A 15,354-nucleotide genomic window follows, 5' to 3' on the forward strand; every position below is an offset into this window, starting at 1 on the left:
GCGCTCTCTCCTTTTTTTTTTATGAGTCTAGCTAAGGGTTTATCAGGTTCATTTATATTTTCAAAAAAACAGCTCTTAGCTTCATTGATCTTTTCTTCCTCTTTTTTTGTTCTCTATTTCATTTATTTCTACTCTGATCTTTACCATTTCCTTCCTTCTGCTATCTTTGGTCTTTGTTTGTTCTTCTTTTACTACTGCTTTTAGGTGTCAAGTTAGATTGCTCCTTTGACATTTTTCTTGTTTCCTGAGATAGGCTTGTATCACTATAAATCCCTCTTAGGACTGCTTTTACCACATCCCATGGATTTTGGAAAGTTGTGTCTTTATTTTAATTAGTCTCAAGGTATTTTTTTATTTCTTCATTGACACATTGGGTTTATAGTAGCATGTTGTTTACTCTCCATGTGTTGTTGTTTTTTCCAGTTTTCTCCCTGTAACTGATATCTAGTTTCATATCTTTGTGGTCAGAAAAGATGCTTGATATGATTTCAATCTTCTTCAATTAATTGAGACTTGTTTTGTGGCCTAGCATGTGATCTATCCTGGGGAATGTTCCATATGCACTTGAAAAGAATATGTATTCTGCTGTTTTGGGATGGAATGTCCTGTAGATATCTGTTAAGTCCATCAAGTCTAATGTGTCATTTAAGGGCAATGTTTCTATACTGATTTTCTGTCCAGATTATATGTCCATTGCTGCAGGTAGGGTATTAAAGTCCCCTACTTTTGTATCACTGTCATTTTCTCCCTTTATGTTTGTTAATATTTTCTTTATGTATATAGGTATGCCTATGTTAGGTTCATACATGTTTAAGAATTCTTCTTGGATTGACTCTTTCATCATTATGTAATGTCCTATTTTGTCTTTTGCTCTAGACTTTGTTTTCAAGTCTGTTTTGTCTAATATGGGTATTGCTACCAAAGCTTTCTTTTTGTTTCTGTTTGCGTGGAATACCTTTTTCCATCCTCTCGCTTTCAGTCCGTGTGTGTCTTCAGCATTGAAGTTAATATCTTGTAAGCAATATATGGATGGGTCTTGTTATTTTTATTCATTTAACCACCTTATGTCTTTTGATTAGGGCATTTAATCCATTTATATTTAAAGTGATTATTATAGGTATGTACTTATTGCCATTTTGTTTATTCTTTTCTGGAGGTATTTGTAGTTCTTCTCTGTTCTTTTCTTCTTTTAGTCTCTGCCCTTGTGGTTTGATGATTTTCTTTAGTATTACTTTTGGGTTCCTTTGTTTTTTTGTGTATCTATTGTAGGTTTTTGGTTTTTGGTTACCATGAGGTTCATATATATAAATATATATATTTTATATATATAAGATTTGTTTTACATTTTCAAATTCTTTGTTAAAATTCTATGTTCCTATAGACTTCTCCTGAGTTCAGTGAGCTTTTTTAGGACTGGTACTTCGGACATTCTATCAAGTAAATTACTTATCTCCATTTCATTAAAGTTTGCCTTCTGTTGTTTGTCTCTATAAATTAGATGAAGCAATTACCTCTCCTGCTCTTGAAGGTATGTCCTTGTCTGGGAGTATCCCTATGCTGACTGTGTGTGCCCAGTGGCTTTGGCAGGAGGACTGGAGCTGAAGTGAGCGTGGGCCAGGGCCTTTCCCAGCGTTCTCTGGGGCTGTCACATTGGCAGGGTGGGCTGGAGCCTGGTGTGGGCCAGGCCTTTTCTTAAGGTGCATGTGCGTTTTGATGTTTGGGGGGATTGTTTTTTCTTTCCTTCTAAATTGTCAGCTCTTTTGGGGAAAATTCAGTTTCTAATCTTTTATGTCCTATAGCATCTAATACATGTTCTTTGCAAATATTGGAACAAAATAATTATGGTTTAAATAAATGAGTTGATGCATAATTCCTATAATGCTCATTCATGGAAAATTTTAAAAAATTTAGAACTTTAAGGGAACTTTGGAATAATTTTTTCTAAGTTCTTCATTTTACATATAAGAGAATCAAGTTTTAAAAAGTTCTGCCACTGTTTTCAAGATCTCAGCAATTAAGAAGGAAAAATTAGGACAGGAACCAAAGTCTCCTGATTCTCAGGCAATGCTTTTATGTATTTTTAATTATATGACTATGCCTTTTTAAATGTATAAGTTATCTTGTGAATCTTTTTTGATGCTTTACATGGTAATGTGTCCAATTAATTCCTTAATTTTCAATGATAATTACATAGAAGATCTTTACTAGATAAGTAGTATTAAAAATTTCAATTCTATAAATAATTTTTAAAAAAGAGACCATAAATAATACCCTTGAAATCAAACCAGATTGAGGAAAAAGATATACAACTACTACAAAATGAGATCTTATATAAAAATATTTATTGCCATTTCTAAGAAAGCATTTTAAGAAGAAAACTACCCTTAGAACTCATATAGAAATGGACCACATATTCAATAGCAAATTATTTTATTAAAAAAAATTAGTACAAGTAAGTAATTAGTCATACATGTGGTTATAAACCATAAATAATATCTACTTTGATTAGTTTTATTTATACAAGCAGGCTAGTTTATTAATGTAGTTCTCTGATTTTGCATATATGTTTTTATTCGTGTATTTTGCACTTGCATACATGCAAACTGTATAAATGTGTATAGCATCAATTTATTATGGCTGCCATTTTATACAGATAATTTGATTCCCTTTATTTTAAAAATTAACAAACATTGTATGTCTTAAAGGTTATTAGTGTGCTATAAATAAGAATATGTTATTGTTTTGGACTCTAGTGAACATTACATCCTCAGAAAGGCTGGAGCATGCTTTCTAACTGTCTTTAATATTTTCTATTTAAAAGGTAAATAAGATTTGTGGCCGTCCAATCAGAACACCCACACAAAGCCCCCGTTGTTCTTTTGATGGGAGCAAAGAGAAGCATGGAATGAAGATCTTTATAAGAAATGGGGAAGAGACACTTGCCAACAGAAGAAAGTAAGACATTTGTTTTACAACCAGAAAGAGAAAAGAAAGTAAGCTATTAATTTTACAGCAGAATAGAATGTATTCTATTCTGCAGGGGTTGAATTAAGAATTAAGTAGAACAAAATACACTATTGAAGAAACAAAGGATCAACATTAATTACCTTTAAAATTCAGTGCTTCCTCCTATTCTGTTAATTAGGAAGATAAGTTCAACTCAGGAGACCAAAAAACCTTTCTGTGATAAGGGAACATTTTTTATGACACAATATGGCAGGCCTTACATACATATGATCATCGTGCACTTCAAATGTGGCTAGTGTACAATGTTTTACAGCAATCTGTAACACTCAGTCATCTTGCTTAACTGAAACTATGCCCCTTGAAGAGTAACTTTTCATTTCCCCCTCCCTGTAGTCAACAATATTGCATTGTACACTTCAGAATTTATTAAGAGGGTAGATCTCATGGTAAGTGTTCTTACCACAATAAAATAAAAATTTTTTAAATGTAGCTAGTGTGACTGAGGATTGAATTTTTAACGTTACATAATTTTAATTAGTTTTAGTCAAAATTTTACATGTAGCTAATAGCTACTATATTGGACAGAATGCAACAGAGAGAGTATTCATGTAAATGATGTGATAAGTATTACTGAATGTTAAGTACCTGTTAAAAAATGTAAAGTGTCCATATCTTTTACCTGGAATGCTGAAAATTACAATCTTTCAATTCAAAATGATAAGCATTAACTCACATTTCTACCACTGTGCCCGTGATTAATTGTTAAATTAATTGTTAAAGCCTTCATTAGTGTCCGGTTGCTTGAGAATTGGTGATTAAACTAAAAACTTTTTAATACTGGAGGAAACTATTATTTATTTATTTTGGTATTCAGTTGACCAGTACAATGGCAAATACTAGATTCTCAGTAGGTATTTTTGAATTGACCTGAAATTCAGAATTCTGTGTTTATTAATTCAAATAATTATTTCTAAAAATACCTTATGGAGAATTCAGTATTTTACATACTTTACTCTCTATAATGTAAAATCTGTTTCCTTTTGAGATAGTGCTCTTAATTGCCCCATTCTCTCCTCAGTTGGGTTATTAGCACGGGGTAAAGAACTGAGCTATTACTGGCTATGTGCTACAGCTGAAAACAATTACCACATTGTTTGCAAGTAAAATAGCTGTGTTTTTATGTTTTTTTCAATTTAAACATGTATAGTGATCAGTAGTTATTTCTTGCATTTGAGAAATCAGTATGCTTTGGCTATGGTGGTTCTTATAATAAAACCCAGCTAAGGAAGATATTACGTTCCTAAAGATCATGTCAGTTTCACCACCAAAACAACCTAGTTGCTGGAAAACCAAAACAAAACCCGGTACTTAACATGGTTTATTCCCTTGCGAAACTAAGACCATGCAGGTGAAATGTTACAGAATGGCTCAGGAGCAATGAGGGGCTTATCTGAGTGGAAAGTTTTATAAGTATCTATCCTGGCCATTGAATAGACCTCCATGTCACCAATCTTGCAAACTCATTATTTCTATGCCCTTGACTGGTCAGCCACCATTAACCATTTCCCATGAATCAGGGTAGGCTCATCACTGGCCAATCTCATGCCACGCAAGGTGAACAACCAGAGGTCCTGCACTTGAGCCAGCTTAAGCATTTCACTTTTACACATTTTTTATTGCCATTCCTGAATGGAACTTAATTTCTGTGGCAGTATATTTGCTCTTGATGCCTATATATTGTGCAGACCTATCCATAAAGTAGACCTGAATTTTATCTATCCTTTCCTATCGTAAAGTAGACTTTGTCATCCAAGCGGTGCAGAAGGGTGCAAGTAAGAGTTTATTTGGGCTATTAGGAATTGCAATTCAGGAGAGAGATTTGGGTGAAACTAAAAGGGTGTTGGAGTAGAGGAAAGAGTCAGGGGCTTATACAGATAAAAGCCACAAGGTTGTTAAAGTTGTCTGGCAAGAATTATGATTGACTCTGATACAAAAAAGGAAATATTTATTCTTAAGGGCTATTTTAGGGTAAGGGTTCAATAAGTAGATAGGCTGTCATGAGTTATTTGTGGTAAGTATCCGATAAGTATCATTGGGCAGGTGTTCTGAGTGCCTGCATTAAGACAGTAAGTGGTCAAAGGTCAGATTCCATCCAGGTCCAGATGTACGTAAGTCACACTTCCTCAGTGGACTCCCAGCTCCGTTTTAGAAAGCTCTCTTAGCAATACTATTTTGATTTTCCTTTTATAACCTGAATTTTATTTATCCTTCATCAACTTATCTTTCCCCACGAGGTCATAAATTTTGATTTAAGTAGGTGGGGCAATGTAGCAGGAATAGGTGCTTAGTGAGTCTGGGCTAATTACTTGTCCTTTTCCCACCTGCTTGAGCCTGATTTCCAATCAATCACATCCACTTGATGTTATATTGCTTCTATACAAGCCCGATCTTATAGCCTGGCAGGTCAGACAGTACTTGTTTCCTCATGGGCATCTCAGGTTGCAGAATCATTTGCTGGTTTATGGTCAAGTATGCAGGTTCTGCCAGAGGCAAGTTGTAAACCAACCAGCTGACTGACCTACTGAATGACAGATGGACCAACCAACCAAACAAGCAAAAATAGTGTTCAGTAAAAAAATAAATGACTTTACTCTAAAACCCTTGGTGTCTATACTGTGATTCTTCTTATGGGGCTTTCTGGAATCTCTGCAGAGCATCTTTATTTGCCACCAGTACTTCAGTCACTGGTGGCATAGATGAACTGGGTCATCTGGACTGAATGTCAGAGTACCTTGGTGCGTGCTACTTTATAAATGGGTTGTAGCAACACAGTATGTTGTAATATGTGTGTAATATGTTTTCTCTAAGATGCAAAGGGATCCCAAAAGCTCTGTGCTTCTTCCTGTGCTTTAGGTCCTCTTAAGTGGTGAAATTTGTCTTTTGCATGAGAAGAACATCCCAGTCAGATTCAGACTACTAGACATTTACAAACCCTGCTGAATTGTCAAGCACTCAAAATGTCAATATTTTTCCCCACCAGAATCATTCAGACTAAGTTATCTAGCATAATGTGATCAATATTTGATTATCAGCGTGGCGTTCTATAGGATGTCTAGATGATCACGGCTCCTGTCTGTCATGGAGTGGGAGAATTGCCTTGAGGTCTAACAGTGAAGGGGTTCTTGCCAGCTGAAAGTGAAACGTTTCTAATTGTCCTTACTAGTTGGTAAAGAGAGAAGAGCATTTGTCAAGTCATTAGCTGCATAGCAGGTGGCAGGACATGTATTGATTTGCTCTAGCAGACACCACATACAAAGGAGTATGTAATTGGAGTCACCCTCTGACTCAGGTTATGATAATCCGACCATTATCTGTGTCTACCCCCTGTGCATAGACCAGCCAAACAAGTGAGGTCAATGGTGAAGTGTTAAGATCACCACCACTACAATTTTTGTGTCTGATGATGACCCTAAACTCAGCAATTCCCAGAGATATTGTGATAGTGTGATTTATAGTAAGAAATATGTATTTGTTCTTTGACACCATTCGTGGCATAGACTCCTAAAACCCTTGGATTTTCCTAAGTGATGAGAGAAGAACGGTGTCTTTTGTTATGTTAATGAGGTGACTTTTGGGTCCCACCTAAAGATGGGGCTGGCTGCCTGGAGAGCCAAACATGTGGTTAAAAGGCTGGAACTTTCAGTCCCACCTCCTAATCTCCAGTGAGGGGCGAGGGGCCACAGGTTGACTCAATCGACGGTGGCCATGAGTTAATCAATCCCACCTGTGTAATGAAGCCTCCATAAAACCCCCGATGGTTTGTAGAGCGTCCGTGTTGCTGAGCGTGTGGAGGTGCAGGGCGAGTGGCGTGCCTGGAGAGGGCACGGAAGCTGTGTGCTCCATCCTCCAGTGCCTTGCCCTGCGCAGCTCTTCCATCTGGCTGTTCCGGAGTTATATCCTTTTGCAATAAACTGTTGACCTAGTAAGTAAAACATTTCTCTGGGTTCTGTGAGCGGCTCTAGCAAATTAGTCAAACTCGAGGGGGGAGTGGGTAGTGGGAACGTGTGATTTATAGCCAACTGGTCAGAAGTACAAGTAACAACCTGGACTTGAGACGGGCACCTGAAGTGTGTGTGTGTGTTGGAGGGGGTGGGACACAGTCTTGTAGGACTGAACCATTAACCTGTGGAATCTGACGCTCTCTCTGGGTAGATAGTGTCAGAATTGAATTGGATTTTTAGATATGCTGCTGCTGTGGGAAAATTGCTTTTTGTTGGTATGGGGACCCTCACTGCCTCTCCACATACTGGAATTGGTACCAGAACCAAAACAGCTGTGATAGTCTCTTGTTTTGCTGTTTTTTGTACAAGAGGTAGTTTTAGGGATTTCCGTTTGGCCCCCACTCCATGAGTTGAGGAACCATTGTGGTGATTGTGCAAGGGATGTGTATGTCTCTTCCAAAGACATACTGAGAAGCGTGAAACAGACACACTTCTGTGGATTCATTGGGCCCAGTGTGAGACAGACTGAGCCTAAAATTTAATTTTCATTTTGTAACTGAAAGTGGGGTCCGGCAGCTCACCACTCAAAAGTCAATAAAGAGGCAAGGTTGGTGGAAAGGAAAGCTTGCTTTATTTTGGATGCTGGCAATGGGGGGGAGGGTGGAATCCTGTCCAAAGGCCAACTGCCCCCCCACCCTGGCACTGACGATCAGTGGGCAAGAGCTTTTGTAGATGGAGGGAGGGGACTACATGCAGAAACAGCACGGTCAGCTCTGACAGTCATCTTGAAATTGGTCTGACCAGCGTCATCTTGATTGTTTTAAGTACCGTTAATCTTCAGTTCCAGGGTTGGTTTGTTCCCATTTCTTTGAGGCCAGTTCTCGGAATGATGGCAGCTTATGTCATGGCTACAGCCTGGTCATCATGTAGTTCACCTCTTCCACCTGGTGAGGGTGTCAATATCTACAAAACAGCTCACAGGATACCACTCAGAATATGATCTATAGCCCATGAAAAGGAACTAAAGGTCCTTAACTATGCTTAATGACTAAACTATACTATTTAGTCTTGGACTGTTTTCCTTTGTTTCTGCATTTTCTCACTTCTCTGATTAAACTTTTTTTTTTTTTTTGCGGTACGCGGGCCTCTCGCTGTGGTGGCCTCTCCCATTGCGGAGCACAGGCTCCGGACGCGCAGGCTCAGTGGCCATGGCTCACGGGCCCAGCTGCTCCGCGGCTTGTGGGATCTTCCCGGACCGGGGCACGAACCCGTGTCCCCTGCATCGGCAGGCGGACTCTCAACCACTGCGCCACCAGGGAAGCCCTAAACTTATTCTTTGCCCAAAGGTTTTTCACAGACAAAAGCCAGACTGAGGACATGGGGGGGCAGGGATCATAGGGTCCTGCTCCATTTCAGTTTGACCTCTATGAGCCCCATTTAGACAGAGTAGAATGGCATTTTGGGTCTTTAGGATTAAAGTTAACTGAGAGCTGGTCTCTATTGCTAGGAAGCAAAAGGGCCACAGGACCCTTAAGGAAAGATGGGAAGAAAACTTTATGCTACATAATTGTTGGGCTTGTTCAGGGATCTTTCTCAAGAGAACCCAGCCTTAGTATAGTGAAGGTACTCAGAAGCTGGGATTAGGAACTAGGTGAGAGACTGAGAGTTCTTTGTGCGGCAAATAAAGTGACATTTTTCTTGTACTTTATATTTTTGTTAATTCAGATCTCTTATTTGATGGGTGAGCTATTTTATTATCACTCTAATCAACTTATTAACTAATATAGTTTAATAATAGTTATATAAGTTAACTAATACAAGCTAATATAGTTTTAAAATTTTTATTTCCTAAAATTTTGTTTTCTCTTGTTTCCTTTTTTTTCTGTGAGCTTAGTTTCCTACTAGATTCCTTTTTAAATTTAACCATTTGTAAGAGTTTCTTTTTATGTTCTATATGTTGTTTGTCAGTTTTAGACTTTGCAAACATTTTCTATCTAAGATGATAGTTCAGTTAAATGTAAATAAGTGAGTTGATGTGTAACTTAAGATGATCTTTGTTAAACAGAAATTGAGTTTATAAAATGTTTTCATGTTTAAAAATTGCTTGCTTGCATCAATTCAAAAGGATAGTCTACTATTCTTTTTCATACTAGCATTATAGTTTTGTTTCTCACATTGTTAATATATGTAGAGACTATATCTTTATATATGTTATGTATGAGGTAAAGTTCCAACTTAAATTTTCCAAATTCTGAGGCAGATTTCAAGGGTTGCTCTAAAACAATCTGTTCTTTTCCTTTTCTCATTGATTTTTTTTTTTTTTTTTTTTTTTTGCTTCATACTCATTCCAAGTTCCCTTAGATAGATACATACACTGGCCTGTTTATAAGCTCTCTCTGAAATTGCTCTGTTTACTGGTTTTTTTTTTTTTTTCCTGTTTCTTCTTTTTTCTCTTTTGCTCTTAAAGATTTTCTTAAATCTTGTTAGCCCCTTTACCTACTGTTTCTCAAAATTCTCTTAGATGTTTGTAGAATTATTTTTTCAAATATATGTTATAATCTCTTGAGTTTTGATTAGGGTTATATTGAATACAAAGATCTATTCAGACAAAGATATGTTTATAATGCTATATGTGGCTACTTTTTTGTACTCTGTTTCTAATGGTCGGTCTGTTCATGGGACTGGGTTTTCTCTGTGGATGATCACATGGTGCACTGGTACAGCTGTTCTGGCAAGAGGCTTGCTGTACCTGGTAAAACTCATATACTCTACGCACTACAGTCTACCTTTTAAGGATGTATCCAAGAGAAACTCTTGCTCGTATCCAGTATAGTTGCTCTAGTTGTAAAATGCATCAGTGTCTCTGACACTGTCTTACCATGTAAATGAAAAATAAACACTGTTCTATTTACTAAAACTTTAAACTGTTTTTACATATAAATAAGTCATAGTCTTTAAAAATTATATTGTCATAATTTACTTTAGATTTATTTTCTTTATGGTATAGCTTATAAAAATTTCTGTTTTAAATTATGGTAGATTTATGGCACCTGATTTAAAACATACATATTTTCAGGTCTTTGTGGCAGAGTAAGAGTTAAGTTTATATAGTTTCCTTTATTCAAACAAGTCTTTTGAGGTTTATATAACCATTGTTGACATAAATAATTTGACCTTTGGCAGGGGTAACCAACAATATTTATTAAGAGGTGATTCGTCAGTTTTTGTTTTTTAATTGGAATGTCTAGTGCATGGTTCAAAAACCAAACTCTACTGAATTAAAAAAAAAAAAACAAAAGCAGAAAGATGAGTTTATTGCAAGGATTTCAACCTGCAAACTGGGAAACTCAAGGCTATGGGAGTAGTGAGTTCTGATTTGCTCACAGACTAAGGGATTTTTATGGCATAAATATGGAAGTTATTTGGCTTTTTCAGGTTATTGTTTGGCTACTGGTCTTCTTTCTTATTTGGATCAGGGTAGCTGAGTTAGGAGAATAGGAAGACCAGAGATGGCATGGACAGACTTGGTGTTTGGGGATTGGCTGGTGTCCTCCGGCAATTTCTGAGAAGAGCTGTAAATTCCTGTAAGGTTAGGTTAAGTTTCCTTCATGCACCTACGCTGACCATCTTCATTTTGTCCTTGACATAAATGACTCAATTTTAGGTTGGTTCTACAGTGTTTTACAGTGATATATGATATACTGAAATAGTAGTTGGGTTTAAGGCTACCATCTTGTTGTTTGTTATCCCTTTATACCATTTTTTTTATTCCTCCTTTCTTGCCTTCTTTTGAGTTTAGCTGGTATTTATTATTTTTTTATCTTCAAAGCTTTTTAGATTTGTGTTTCTTCAGTATTCTCAATGGCTATCATAGAGATTAAAATATGCACTTTAAATTTTTTACCATCTACTTTAAATTAACAGTTTTACCACTTTATTGAACAATATAAGTACCTCAAAACAGTTTCACTCTATTACTCTCTTCCTAGCTTTTGTGCTATTTTTGTCAACAAATCTTACTTCTACCAACATTTTAGCAACCCCCAAGACATTACTGTTATTGTTGTCTTTAAGTAGTCAATATTTACCTATAATTACCTATTTTATTCTTTCTGGTACTTTTTAAAACTTATTTCTGTGTGTTCATCTAGAATCTTTGCTTTAGCCTTAGTACATCTTTCATTGCTTATTACTAGTGATGAGTTTTCTCAGCTATTGTTTGTCTGAACATATCTTCACTTTTGAAGAATATTTTCACTAGGCCTAGAATTTCAAGGTGTTGCCAGATACATTTTTTAAAACTGTAAATGTCCAAGTCATCATTAAGTTCATGGCATGACACTGTATTAAGGAGTACGAAGGGTTTAATGGAAACATTTAATGTGAAAGGTAACTAAGGTAGTTGATGTTGCTGGCGCCCTGCTTGCAGCCCTTTACCTGTCCATTTTGTCTGCTTCTTGGTTGCTGTGTCCTGGCTGCTCACGCACAGCTGCCTTATTATCTGGGGAATTGACCTCAACAGATAGGAGCCTTCTGTGTTTATTATCTATTGCTACCTAACAAATCATTCCAAAACTTAGTGGCTTAAAGCAAAAATAAGCATTTATTATGTAACTTTCTGTGGATCAGGAATTTGGGAGCTGCTTAGCTGTGGGGTTTTGGCTCGGGGTCTCGGGGAGATTGCTGTCAAGAAGTCAACTGGGGCCATAGTCATTTGAAGGCTTTAGTGGAGCTGGAGTATCATCTTCCAAGATAGCTCACTCACATGGCTGTTGGCAGGAGGCCTTGGTTTCTTGTCACAATGACCTCTCCATAGGACTGCTTGAGTTTTCTCACCACATTGTGGCCGGTTTCCCTCAGTGTAAGCAATCCGAGAGAAAGCAAGGGAGAAGCTGTAGTTTCTTATAATGATCCAGCCTCCGAAGTCCCACACTGTCACTTTTGCAATATCCTAAAAGTTATATAAGTCAGTTCTATTCAGTGTGCAGGGGGACTACACAGAGGCAGGAAGGGAAAGATTACTGGGGCTCATCCTGGAGAGTGGCTATAACACCATCTCATCCACATGGGTGAGGGGGGTAAACTCCCACCTACCTCACCCCGTCGGTGGCAGCTTGCAGGCAATGACTGACTGACACAGGAGCCTACGGGGCTCGCCCCTTGCTGAAGGTGGTAGGACCGAATATGTGGTGACATTCACACTGCAGCACTCCTTGTGGAATCTGCCTGCAGATGAGACAACATCACTGCTTAACTTCTTCCTCCCCACTCTATCTGGCTTCCTTCACTACCTCTCTCTTACGAGCATCCTTCAGTGAGTCACCTGCGTCCACATTGCTGTGTCAGACACTGCCTCTAGGAAATCTGACCTAGAGATGCCTGAAGAAGTTCCTAAAATAGATGCAGAATAAGTGTAAACTAAGGCAGAAGTATAGTCTCCTATCATAAATATAGATATTTCTCTATATATTCCTAAGTTCCTTCTTTTTTGTGTTTTTTCTCCCACTTTTTCTGAATTCATAGGGAACCTTTCTGTTGAACACATTGCCTTCTCCTATTTGTAAAATTTGAAGAAGGAAATTTACATATTAAAATCTGTCTCTGGATCTAAGGGTTGTGCTAAACTTGTAGATAGAGTCTGGAAAAAGGAGCTAAACTGTAGTTTATTATTATTTTAATCACATTTTGGAGATGTACGTATTCAGTGTACCCAGTTTTTCCCATGTATGTAGCATGATGGTAACGAGCTGATTGGAGACTTGGAGTGATGGATACATACCAGTTACAAAGGTCTCTGAACGTTGAGAAAGGCAAGGAAAAGGCTTTAACCATCTAGCAAAGCATCATGATTTAGCCTTGGTTTGGGGCAGAAACCTAGTCAACACAGCTGTAAAGGACACTGCCCTCATATAGCTGTCCAAACCAGCCCAGGCAGAGTGCTTTCCCTATGGCAGTTCCTGCTCTCTGCTTGATTGCTTGAAGTTAGCTGGTAAGAGTAAGCTATTAGCAAGCTTAAATCAGTGATAATTAGCTGTACATTATTATTTCAAAGCGGTGTGGCTGTGCCAGTTAAGTGGGTAATTAGGAAAACCCCAGGACAATAAATTAAGAGAGAGTCTCAACATCAGTGCCCCATCTGTTCTCCAGCTAGCATTCCAATTAGCCAAGCCTCTCATTTAAGAATATGCTGATTAAGGGGTGGGCTGTATGCGTGAGTGTGTATTGGGGTAATAAAGACTTAGGTTTCAGTAAAAGTAAAATGTTTTTAACGTCAGAGGTGATTTTGACGTGAAGGTGGGGAAAGGAGAATTTTTAGAAATAATAGATTTTCAATGTTGGAAACGAAATATAATTTAACTTGTTTTATGAGTTTTCGTTTCTCTCAGTTTTCTCCTCAGAACTTCTTTGGGATATTGTATCAACGGGAAGTTCCATTTTATTCTAATGTGATTATTAAATCTTGAATTGGATGAAAATTTTACCACTTGGAACATGAAGAATTTTATTTATTGAGGATGGGAACTAAAGAGGACACTTGAAATTGCATAGTTTAAGGAGAGGAATGAGTCAGGGCCTCATTCTTATTCAGGATGGGTCTGTCTATGAAAGCAAATTAATTGTTACCCTGTACCTCACAGGAGAACACAGTGATGTGGTTAAAAATAATTAAATTACAATAGGAAAAATCTTTAAACATATACTGAATGAAGAACAGTTAACATTATTTAGGATGACTGCCAAGATAGCTCAAAAGGTTCATATTAAGTAGAATCAGTTGGCTTAAAATACATGAATTCATAGCTACGTTGTTAAACCTTATTTAGTAAAATACTTTATCGAAACCACAATTTTTAAAATTCTTGATGTGCGTGTGTTTGGGTAAATGTATTTGTTTACATGGGTAAATCCGTATTGATAGACTGGGCTCAATGAATTGTGTGTACACATACTCAGCGGATGAAAATATCCATGGGTCAGGGAAAAGCCAACTCCTTGAGAAAAATTTAATATCATTTGTAGGACTGGAGAAAGCAATTTCCAATCTGTTTCCGAAAAGGAAGTTAGTGCTTCTTTGAGGTGCCGTTGTTATTTATTATCTGTACGTTTAATTTACTAAAATAAAGGCCATGTTCCCTTCAATGAGGACATTTCTGTTTAATTTAAAACAGTGCTTAGTGAGTGGTGGCAGTGAGGGCACCTAGGGCAGGGCAGGCCAAGGTGAGGCTTTGGATGAGGGGCCAGAGGCCAGGCCAGAGCAGGGCTAAGAAAACGTGAGCGCAAGGCAGGCTAGCGTCAAGCCCTACATGAATAATGCAGGGCAGGACCCCATGGGTCAAAACCCAGGCACACAGGAAGAAGGAATGCCAGGAGGCAGAGCAAACATGTGGCAAAAGTTTAGGCTAGTGGTGCTTAACCTTTTGTGGGTCACGTATCCCACTGAGAATCTGATAAAAACTTCGCAGAACAAGAAAGTTCATAAACAAAGGACTTGAAACTGTGTTTGCTCTTATTTTCTAGATGTTTGTGGAAAAAATTAATGACCATTTCATGAAATATCTGAAACTAAATCCAAACAATGGGCAATTAAGCTAATATTCTACAGTATTTGTGTTGAAAGGAGAGATGGCTCCAAGTACTTGGTATAAACTTGAAGTTGAAATTGTGATGGTCTTAGAGCTTCGGCGTCCAGTGCGTGCTGCTGGCTTTTTGTTTTGATGGTAACGATTATTGAAAACGACAGAAAGCAAACGTATGTGGTTATCAGTGTCTACGATTAGTGCTCTCATAGCTTGCTTGCTTAGATGAGGATAGGCTTATATCAGGGAATATGAGATTTATTCTAAATTCTTCAAGTTATTTACATCGATGGTCCATAATGCTCTGGACCTCAAGTTAATTTGCAACATCCGTGATACTGAGACTGTCAAATTTAAGTTAATGTGAGTCAAAATCTCCCCAAATTTCTCATTACAGAAAGAATAATAAAATATATTTCTCAGTCATAGGAAAAATGTCCTTTAATTTGGACATTTTTCTAACTGGTTCTCCAAAAACCTTCTGTTTCCCAGTAAACAGCAGCTTTGCCAGATGAGCATAGAAGGTTTTCAATAGTATTTATAATCATGACTATAGGGTTACCTCATTTATATGGCTCAAGATATCCCCCATCAAGAAAACCAAACTGTGAATGCAATTTTCCCTGTCTAATATACCTGAAAGCAACCTTCCTCCCTCCCTCCCTCCCTTCCTTCCTTCTCACAAAAAGTGAATCTTTTATCCATTTTCCTTTGGAAAGTCAGTGAACATCTGCAAAGTTGAAAAGAACCCCAAATTCAGCTCACATTTTTTTCACTCAAATTTTTTAAGCCATGAGGAGGATTTTAAA

General features: G+C 37.5%; 1 protein-coding gene across 1 annotated transcript in view; it reads left to right on the forward strand.

Annotated features, from left to right (window-relative positions):
* GPC5 (glypican 5) overlaps positions 1-15,354 on the forward strand; it is a 644,868-nt gene that overhangs the window by 275,471 nt on the left and 354,043 nt on the right. The window contains exon 4 of the mRNA XM_079903067.1: positions 2,822-2,955. Within this exon, the coding sequence (XP_079759193.1) occupies positions 2,822-2,955 (134 nt within the window). The remainder of the gene's footprint in view (positions 1-2,821; positions 2,956-15,354) is intronic.

This window comes from Stenella coeruleoalba (assembly GCF_951394435.1).
Source record: "Stenella coeruleoalba genome assembly, chromosome: 18".
Taxonomy (NCBI): domain Eukaryota; kingdom Metazoa; phylum Chordata; class Mammalia; order Artiodactyla; family Delphinidae; genus Stenella; species Stenella coeruleoalba.